Genomic DNA, 11024 nt, shown 5'->3' on the forward strand with positions numbered 1-11024 from the left:
ATTAGCGAAAATTTTCTTTTGGTTTATTATTTTGATGTTAGGACTGGGGACGAGTACTCGCTATTTTACATCTACTTGCTACTTTACTTGCCTTGTACGAGATGAAATTTTCGACTTGTACTTGACTTGTTAAAAATGAGTACTTGCTATTTTGAGTACTTGATCAAAAATTAATTTATTGCAAGTTACTTGCCCCGCTCTATTACTTACTATTTACGAATACTTGTAAACTATTTACGAGTGTTTGTGAACTATTTACGAGTTTATCTAACTATTTAAGAACTACTTACTAAATAATTTTATTTTAGAAATAGACATGAAAGTTTGTTTTGTTATTATACTTAAAATAACATGTGAATTACTTTAAACAAAATATTTGTTCATATTATAAAGAAGAAAAATAAATATATGTGAATACTTTGATATATAAGCATTGTTTAATGATGAAAAAAGGTCTTCTCTAAGCAAATAACAAGTAATAACAAGTCATATAGCTAATTTCATAAATGTTCTTACTATAAAATACTTGACTAGATGCCGATGAGTATTTAAAAATCAAAATGGATATGAAACAAGTAATGACTATAAGAAGAGTAATGAGTATTTTTGTCCAATATTAAATGCAAGTAAAACAAAAGACAAACATGAACAAGTATTTAATAGATCATATAACAAATATCAAGTAATGAAGCAAGTAACGGGTACGTAACGAGTCAAGTCCTAAAATAATAATGATACTTGATATTTGATTTGGTCTTGCAATTAATGAAAATTGTTTACTTGTTACTTCCCATGACAACACGGAGTATTTGTATTTTCAAGGCGGGTAGGTCAAGTAGCAAGTTTAAACCTATTAGAATTTTATAATTCTCCACATTTGTGCTATGAAGATTGATATTTCTAAGAGCATCTCCAACAGCACTTCATCCCTTCATTTTTTAAAGGTTTTTGCACTCCAACAGCCCTTTATCCCTTCAAATTTTAAAGGGGTGAACAGTACACCTTCAAATATGAAGGGGCACTGTACAGACCTTTAAAACACTGTTTACTTTTCACTTTAGTCCTTCTATTTATATATGTTTAATGATTGTGTACTTATTGTTTTTTATTTGGCATTCTACTATTATAATTATATTGACACTTAAATATTATGATTTTGGTCTTATAAATTTATTTTAAAATAATAGTAATATATTAATAAATATTATATACCAATATATACTAATATTCAATAAAAAAATATAAACATATTATTTCACACATTATATTTTGGAAAATTTTACACAAATACAAAATTATATTACAATCATAATATTTTACATCAAATAAAAGTTACATAAACTGAAATATTACACATTAAAATATATCTTACAATACTAATATTCAGATAAATCCATAAGCTGAAAAATTACACATTGAATATATATTACTAATATTAAGGTAAATTTGGTCTTGAACCTCCAAAATCACCAAAGTATTCTCGATATGAATTTTGAGCATTCTCTTCGGTTTGTTGTTGCTGAGTTCTTTTTGTATATATATATATATGCATTATAATGCATAACATGATAATTGAAGATGAACGAGATATCAATGCACCGATTCGAGATGCAAGACCGGCTCTGCCAATAAATGTTGAGATGGCCATAAACGAAGATATGCGTTTTCAAAAAATTTTAGCATGTAATCTTCGAATAAAAAATAAGGATGCTCATTTAGCACTTAAAATGCTTTGATTGAGCATATTTGGGAGCATTACGGAAATAATCGTATTGATTAGTTTTGTATTTTTAAATATATATATATATATATATATATATATATATATATATATATATATATATATATATATATTGTAATTTGAATTGTTTATGTTTATTATTATATGTAATTTTATGTTTTTATGTTTTTTATGTTTTTTATCTTTTATTATAAGTAATTTGATGTTATAATTAAATATTTTTACTAAATATGTCAATAATAAATATTAATATATGTTTACTGTTAATTTATAAAAATTTAATGACTATAATGAACTATTACTGAAATTGAGGACTAAAGTGTAAAATATAAGCTTTCAAGAAAAAAAATTTGAAGGTCATCATTGGAGAATCACCCCTTCAACCCTTTATTTTGAAGGTGGACCCTACAAAAAATGAAGAGGCTTGTTGGAGATGCTCTAAGGCTTTTGATTATGTACAATAGGACTTTCTTCTACCCGATGGAATTTGTGATGGCTTTTATTCACTTGATAAGGCTATGAATCCCCACTCCTTCCTTCTTTGTCAAAGTTAATCTAGACCTTGCAGATTATTTTTAAAGTGGCAGAGGTCTGAGACAGGTCTGCTCATTCTCCCCATACTTGTTCGTAATTATTATGAATTTTATATTTCTTAAGATTGATAAAGCTGCGAAAGAGAAACAATTTGACTATCATCTTGATATTTGATTTGGTCTTGCAATTAATGAAAATTGTTTACTTGTTACTTCCCATGACAACACGGAGTATTTGTATTTTCAAGGCGGGTAGGTCAAGTAGCAAGTTTAAACCTATTAGAATTTTATAATTCTCCATGTTTGTGCTATGAAGATTGATATTTCTAAGGCTTTTGATTATGTACAATAGGACTTTCTTCTACCCGATGGAATTTGTGATGGCTTTTATTCACTTGATAAGGCTATGAATCCCCACTCCTTCCTTCTTTGTCAAAGTTAATCTAGACCTTGCAGATTATTTTTAAAGTGGCAGAGGTGTGAGACAAGTCTGCTCATTCTCCCCATACTTGTTCGTAATTATTATGAATTTTATATCTCTTAAGATTGATAAAGCTGCGAAAGAGAAACAATTTGACTATCATCCTCGACGTAAATCTCTCTCTCTCTCTCTCTCTCTCTCTCTCTCTCTCTCTCTCTCTCTCTCTCTCTCTCTCTCTCTCTCTCTCTCTCTCTCTCTCTCTCTCTCTCTCTCTCTCTCTCTCTCTCTCTCTCTCTCTCTCTCTCTCTCTCTCCTCTCTCTCTCTCTCTCTCTCTCTCTCTCTCTCTCTCTCTCTCTTTTTTTTTCTGATGATCTGATGGTTTTTGCTCAGAGTTCTCAGAAATCTATAAAAGACGTTATTTCGGTCTTTGGTGATTTCGTGAGATGGTCAAGCTTACAGATCAGTGTGGATAAATCCACTCTATACATGGCAGGTGTACAAGAAGCAGCAAGACACTTAGTCCTTCAAAATTTTCCATTTTACAGAAGGTGAACTCTCGGTTAGTTACTTAGGCTTTTTTGTTGCTAACTAAATAAATGGGGAAACAAGATTATCTTCCGTTGGTAGAAAAGATTCGAGCTAGAATTAATACATGGACCAGCCGGTCTTCGACTCATTTGTTGTGTTCTTTTGAGTATAGTTAACTTTTGGGCCACAACAGACAGATTCCCAAGGCAATGTATGAAAGAAATAGAACAACTATGTTCTGCATTTTTGTGGTCGGGTCCGGAGCTGAAAAGTATAGGGGAGAAAGTATCAGGGAAGATGTTTGTATTCTAAAATCAACGGTGGATTGGGTCTAAAGCCACTAAAAGAAGTCAATCTGATGAATGGTCTGAAGTTACTTTGGAGAATTCTATCATCCTCTTCCCTTTAGGGACAATAGGTGCATATGAATCTGCTCAAAAAGAAGAGTTTCTGGGAGTTAGGTGAAAAAAACAAGTCAAGGGTCTTGGATGTGGAGAAAAATCTTAAAGTTAAGGAACACTGCCAAAACTTTTCATAAAAAAAAAGAAATTGGAAATGGAAGGCATACATCCTTTTGGTTCGAACGATGTGTGAGATAAGTTTTTTGCATGACACCTTAGGAGATCATGGTATTATCAAGTTGGGTATAAGGAGGTGTGCAACTGTCGAGGAAGTGATGAACATTCTGAGAAGGATCTGTCACCGTTGGTCTATTATTTTGAAAAATGTGGAAACAGAGATTGGGTATGTTCGGAAAAACCAGAGGAATGAGGTTTCAGAAAGGGACCTTTGGAAGAGACATTCAGGTTTCAAAGCAGAATTTCTCAGCCAAGAAACTTGGAACTTATTGCGAGAAGACTGAGCACAATGTGCTTGGACAAAGGGAGTATGGTGCAGGCTAAACTAAAATACTCCTCATACTCTGGATTACATTGCTGGACAGACTCGACTATGGATAAGGTGAGAAAGTGGAGCATAGGAGTTAATACATTGGACCAGCCGGTCTTCAACTCATTTGTTGTGTTCTTTTGAGTATAGTTAACTTTTGGGCCACAACAGACAGATTCCCAAGGCAATGTATGAAAGAAATAGAACAACTATGTTCTGCATTTTTGTGGTCGGGTCCGGAGCTGAAAAGTATAGGGAGAAAGTATCAAGGGAAGATGTTTGTATTCTAAAATCAACGGTGGATTGGGTCTAAAGCCACTAAAAGAAGTCAATCTGATGAATGGTCTGAAGTTACTTTGGAGAATTCTATCATCCTCTTCCCTTTAGGGACAATAGGTGCATATGAATCTGCTCAAAAAGAAGAGTTTCTGGGAGTTAGGTGAAAAAACAAGTCAAGAGTCTTGGATGTGGAGAAAAATCTTAAAGTTAAGGAACACTGCCAAAACTTTTCATAAAAAAAAAAAGAAATTGGAAATGGAAGGCATACATCCTTTTGGTTCGAACGATGTGTGAGATAAGTTTTGTGCATGACACCTTAGGAGATCATGGCATTATCAAGTTGGGTATAAGGAGATGTGCAACTGTGGAGGAAGTGATGAACATTCTGAGAAGGATCCGTCACCGTTAGTCTATTATTTTGAAAAATGTGGAAACAGAGATTGGGTATGTTCGGAAAAACCAGAGGAATGAGGTTTCAGAAAGGGACCTTTGGAAGAGACATTCAGGTTTCAAAGCAGAATTTCTCAGCCAAGAAACTTGGAACTTATTGCGAGAAGACCGAGCACAATGTGCTTGGACGAAGGGAGTATGGTGCAGGCTACACTAAAATACTCCTCATACTCTGGATTGCATTGCTGGACAGACTCGACTATGGATAAGGTGAGAAAGTGGAGCATAGGAGTTAATGTAACCTGCATACTCTACCATAACACTGTTAATGCACCTATACATCTCATATATGGGAGATGCTTTCTAAAGGAATTATGCAGAGGCATTATGCAACAGATTGGCAAAGCTTCAGCACTATAATTGTCGATCAGAGTATGGTTCCAACAAAAAAAATTATGTCTTCATTATACTTTTCAATGTTCAGTCCATGCACTGTGGAGAGAAATGTTTAATCTTAGACATGGGAAAGCTATATATATATATATATATGTCTTTAGGGTTTTATCTATTCTGTAGCATGGATCGTACTCTTGAAAGCTCGCCTCCATCAATAAAGTACTCTCTTTGCTCGTGGACGTAACCCTAGGGGTGAACCACGTTTAATCTCGTTGTCTTTTTTATTGTTCATCTAATCTGTTAATATGTTTCTTCTTCACATCCGTCATAACAAACTGGTATCAGATCTTCGGGTTCAACCTGATGAGAAAATGTTTGGCATCAACATAAAGATCGACAAGTTTTCTTGAAGGGACAGTTTCAGTCTCTGGAAAATCAAGATGAAGATGTTGCTAAAGCAACAAGGTCTTTGGGAACGGTTTTCAAGGAAGAAGGTCGAACCTGTTACAACTCAGATGGAGGTTGCTGGAGAGAAGGTGTATTCAACGATTTTGTTGAGTCTGGTAGATGAGATCATCTTCGAGGTTTCTGGTGTTGATACTGTAGCTGGTTTGTGGTCGAAGTTAGAGAGTCTGCATATGATGAAGTCTCTGACTAAGAAGCTACTTCTGAAAGCGTCTTTTTGCTCTGAGGATGCAGGAAGGTACACAACTTCAAGATCATCTTGATAGTCTAAATTTCATTATATTGGATCTGAGGAATATTGATGTTAAGGTGGAGGATGAGGATGCGTCATTGTTGGTATCACTGCCAGCTCTTATGAGAACTTTGTTCATTCATCTATAGGGAGTAGGGATACAGTGAGTTTGGAGGAAGTCAGGTTGGCAATTCACAAAAAGGAGTTGCGACACAAGGCATCAGGTTCTGGTACAGATGACCAAGCTTATGGGTTGTGTGTAGGTGGTCGAAAAAACTTTGGAAAAGACAAAAGGTCGAAAGAAAAAAGGTCATTCTCAAGGGGTCCTAAGCCAACTAATATTTGCAATTATTGTAATGAAAAAGGATACTTGAAATCTGATTGTTTTAAGAAGAAGAAGAAGAAGCAATCTGATTTTGCTGCTCTAGCAGAAAATGAAACTAATTTTTATGATGATATTTCTCTAGTTTCTCATGGAAAACACATTCTAGAAATGTGTGGGTTCTAGACACATGAGCATCTTATCATATGTGTCTAAGGAGGGAGTAGTTCTTAGAGTATGAGAAAGTGATTTATTCGATGGCAAATAACTTTGCTTGCGATGTTGCAGGTCCTATAAATCTCAGGACACATGGTGGTAGAGTTTGCACATTGACCAGAGTTAAACATGTTCCATCTATGTCCAATAACTTGATCTCAATTAGTCTTTTCGATAATAGAGGTTTCAAATATTTATGTGGAGATGGGTTCTGAGTATCTACATGAGTTCATATGTGATCCTGAGAGATTTCATTTATGGTACTTTGTATTTGCAAGAAGGTTCTACATTTCAGCGAATAATCTGGAATTCTATTTATCAGAGTTCAATCAATTTTGTAAGGATTGTCCAGCTACTAAACATCTTACAGTTAGGGATTATGTGTAGCAGAGTGAAGTGCATGCTTTCAAATGATGGTTTGGAGAAGAAGTTGATTTCGACAAGCAGGTGTAACATCTTACAGTTGGGGATTCTGTGTAGTAGAGTGCGGTGCATGCTTTCAAATGATGGTTTGGAGAAGAAGTTGATTTCGACAAGCAGGTGTAGCTCCAAAAAATCTAGTCAGATTATCCAGGATCGATTGACCAGTTATACTGATGTAGACCAGATGGGGGATCGATCGACCAGTTATACTGATGTAGACCAGATGGTTCGAACATCAGTATAACAATGTTCGAATTTTTCATTCGGTTTAATTATATGCAACAATTGAGCATATTCATTTGTTTCAAATAATGTTTAATCTCAACAAATAACAAAAGTTCTATATTTAATACAACAAAAGGAAAAACGGACAACGCACAGAAAGTTCAAACGCGTCTAAACCACCAAATCAAATCAGCAGTTTCCCGGTTTTTTCCCATAATATAACATTCTTCAGACAATACTTGGAGGATCCCCAGCCCAACTACAAGTGGCTCGTGACCACCGAGTTCTGATACAATCCACCAATGGTGCATGCTGTGGCGGCTTAGGCTGGTTAACTTCTGAGTCCTTCTCAGAGCTGCTGGTCATGTACTCTTCTGGTGTCCATTTAGGAGGAACAGAGACGTTTAGTTTCGTGAGCCTTGGCCTTTGCATAGGAACCGTCCCACCTTCCACAGCCATAGCTTGACCACCACCGTTTATATCTGATTTAGCAATCCCATTGAAGTGATAAACATCAAACACTTTCTTTCCCATCATCCCTGATGAATCTTTGATCCCTCCCAAGTTTCTGTCTAACTCCAACATCACTTGCCATAACTCGCTCCACACAATGAACCCCATGGCGCATATCTCATTCATCTTCTCAGTTGGCAGTCTAATGTTTGTTTCCTGAACAACTTGTTGAAAGGCCTCCACGCTGATGAAACCTCCCCCTCCGCTCTGGTCTCTTGCATCAAAAGCTCTTCTTATCTGAGACTCTCTCAGCTCAAGTTCGTTTTCTTCCTGGACAGACGGATCGAGTGCAAATAGCACGGTGTAATGTGACTCGCTGCCAACGACCCATATTGGCCATTTGGGAGATTTGAGATTCTGACCGACTTTGCAGAAATTGAGAGACTCCAGCAACGTCAGGAAGCCCACCTCCACATTCTTAGGTATGCCTTTCAGAAACATGCCACCTCCCAGATCCATCCTTCCATCAAACACATTAGGAACCGCTTCACCACACAATAACAGGTTTACAATTTCCTAATCAAAAAAGGCGCACAGAGAAAAATCAGTATTACTCAATGACAAAAGAGAGTAGAAGGACAAGTTATAGATCAAAGTGGATTCTGGAAATGTGTTCGTTCTATTACCTGGGAGGCATGTCCAAACGGTGCAGTTACAAGGGGGAGGTTTGGATCATCCCTGTCGTTTTGAACAGTATCCTGTTTATGAAAAAAATTGATTATATACGGCTACAACACTAGCAAGTAAAGCATCCTTCGGGCTGACATAAATAATAGAAATGAAAAATCTAGCACAACGATCCAATCTGCAACTTGATATTCTGATTCACATCTGAATCAAAGAATAATCTTGAAACCTAAACCAAAAACTCTAAATGCTGATATGGTCTTAACACAGTAAGACTAGCTTGCCTTGCATATCAGATGAAGATTTTATCTATAAATTCTATTTCTGGCTATAACGTCAATTGTAAGGTCCATATCACCCAAATAATCCCAATTGTTACAAAAACTGAACCCTATCGTGTGAGTGAAATGTCAAATTCAATCCCCTAATCTATCACTCATATTATCATTTTTCTTTAAAGTAATAAAGGAACAAGGTTGCGTCAATACCAGTCCACGGGAGAGTAAAGCGGAAATAAGGAATAGCAAAGCACCCATTCGACTCTGGAAAGCAGCTATTGTGCCTTCTATCTTGTTAAGAGCAGTGGACTGAGTTGTGAATGTCTCAAATCTTAAGATCTTGTGCAAATCTGAAGCAGACTCAATGGGAAGCCCAGCAGCCATTACCTGCAACGGTGAATTAGGGACGCAACATAACCAGTGAAGTAAAACTAATTACGTACTTGCAAACCAAACATGGAAAAGTAACTTACCTCATCTTTCTGATTAGTATTGAGATCATCAGAATCAAGGAAACTCGCTACTACAGCACGCTTATTGTTTCCACACATAAATAGAATCTCACACATGCTTCTAACAAGGGCCCTGCAAAATCAGGAAAATACAATGACAGATGGTGAGATCATGATAACGAAAATTCGGACTTGAGTCATAGTCTGAACAAATATTCTTGATAAAAATCACCTTGTTTTTACTTCTTCTGGTACAGAAGAGAAAGAGTCTGATGCGACACAATGGTTTTTAGATGTTCTAAGACCCAAACTCGGGGAATCTTTTCCTATGTCATCCGGAAAGTAAAGAAGGTATTTAAGAACAAATGCCTACACAGAAAAAATGGAGCACTGTAAGAAAGTTCACATGCTCCAGACAACAACTTAAACGAAAAAAAGAGAGTTACTTGTAATGCTGCTAAAACACCGCAGGGCCCACCTTCATGCTGCACTAACCCTATAGTAGTTTCAGGATCAGGGCTAAACCTATAACAAAATTGTCAACACACTTTAATAACCAATAAAAAGCGAGATACAAGATATGGGAGTAAAAAGGACATTATGTAAATGGAAATTTAGACTGAAGAAACATGTTGGAATATGGCATGCCTGACACAAACAAAATACGGTCAATATAGTCAGATACGAGAAGAATAACCTAACATTTTTGGAGGCTATGCAAATGATTTCTGAAATCAGAGTTGAAATATATATAATGACAAGCAGTGTAATCATGTATTTAAAGCGTTTTCCAAGTTTTAGCCATCAGAATGGAGAAAGCCTAATAGGGAAATGGATCTAAAGGGTTTGATATTGATGAGAAGATAACAAAACTAATGCCTTAAGTGGCCATATAACAAAAACTAGCTTTTGTGTTCACTACTACCCAAGGGCTTATAGTTAAGACACAAGGCTAATCGAAAAGCACAAACTTGGAATCAATCAATGGTACCTTATGCCTTGATTAGTCCACTGTGCAAGTATACTTCTGGAAACCTCATTCCCAAACAACATTGTGAAGAGCTGATTAGACTCTTCGGGCGATAACTCCAAACCCCCACCATCACCGGATCCCATCTCTTTAGCGACCGTCGTAACTGGCGAAGAAGCCAGAGGTCTGGGCTTGGGTTGAGCAGGAGGAGGAAAAGACATCATTCGTTTCTCCGCCGCAGCAGCCATGAGCTCCCGCTGCAACCGCCGTGTTTTGGCCTCAGGCGATTCACCAGATCCGGATCCGGTTTCTTCAATGGGTTTGCTCCGTTTGGGCTCTGGGGGATTGGATTGCATACTCATCTTGAGAGCCAATTCCAAATCCTCGTCGTCGTGATGATCGGCCATTGAGAATACCACCCCGGATCTTAAGATTATGATTAAGAATCTGAGGACCGTAAGATCACAAAATAAAAAAAGGGATGAGGAAAACCCAATCCGAATCAATGACTACAAAGTCCCCAAAGGGAAAGAAATCATAATGGTAGCATAGGACCGAATTAAAGGCTTCTCTTTTCGATTTCAACAGTTTTTAGGGCAAAGACAAACTCCACAAGGGGGATACAACTTTATATCAGTTTGTTTTTCTTTTAGGATCCGTTTCACGAGTTGAATTGTTTCCTTCTCTTTTTTCTGTTAACTCACTCGGTTATTTTATTTTAATTTCAGTCGATATATTGCTCGTTTTCTAATGACCCTTACTAAAAAAAATAGGCAAGGCGTCCAAAACTTAAGCGGATACTAGCGGTGTCAATTTGGGTTGGTCCAGTCCAACTCGGTCCAAACTCGTTAAGTCCGTAAATACTTGAACTCAGTTTCGATTGATCCAAAAATATTTTAGGTCTAGAATTCAAAGTCGGCCCAGCCTTTATAAGGTTATAGGACTTTTCGGGAATTTCGAGTTTTTCAAAAAATAATTTGTCATTATCGTTTTTAACATTTTAATACATATGAATTTCATAAAAAATTAGTTTAACATTTTTTTTTAAAACGTAAAGTGGATTTAAACTTTTCTTATTTTTTAAAAATATTTTACTTTTTGTATGCTTTAAAAAATATTATAAA

The 11024-nt window shown here is 36.2% G+C and overlaps 1 protein-coding gene across 1 annotated transcript; it reads right to left on the reverse strand.

Moving 5' to 3' along the window:
- Positions 1–7133: 7133 nt before the first annotated feature.
- Positions 7134–10587, reverse strand: LOC108811109 (uncharacterized). Its single transcript, XM_018583165.2, has 7 exons — positions 9922–10587; positions 9377–9455; positions 9163–9299; positions 8952–9063; positions 8689–8865; positions 8200–8271; positions 7134–8089 (listed from the first exon to the last, which is right to left on the reverse strand). Exons 1-7 carry the CDS (start codon positions 10305–10307, stop codon positions 7289–7291), a joined length of 1764 nt encoding a protein of 587 aa, XP_018438667.1. The 5' UTR covers positions 10308–10587; the 3' UTR covers positions 7134–7288.
- Between the last annotated feature and the right edge of the window lie 437 nt (positions 10588–11024).

Source organism: Raphanus sativus, chromosome 1 (assembly GCF_000801105.2).
Source record: "Raphanus sativus cultivar WK10039 chromosome 1, ASM80110v3, whole genome shotgun sequence".
Taxonomy (NCBI): domain Eukaryota; kingdom Viridiplantae; phylum Streptophyta; class Magnoliopsida; order Brassicales; family Brassicaceae; genus Raphanus; species Raphanus sativus.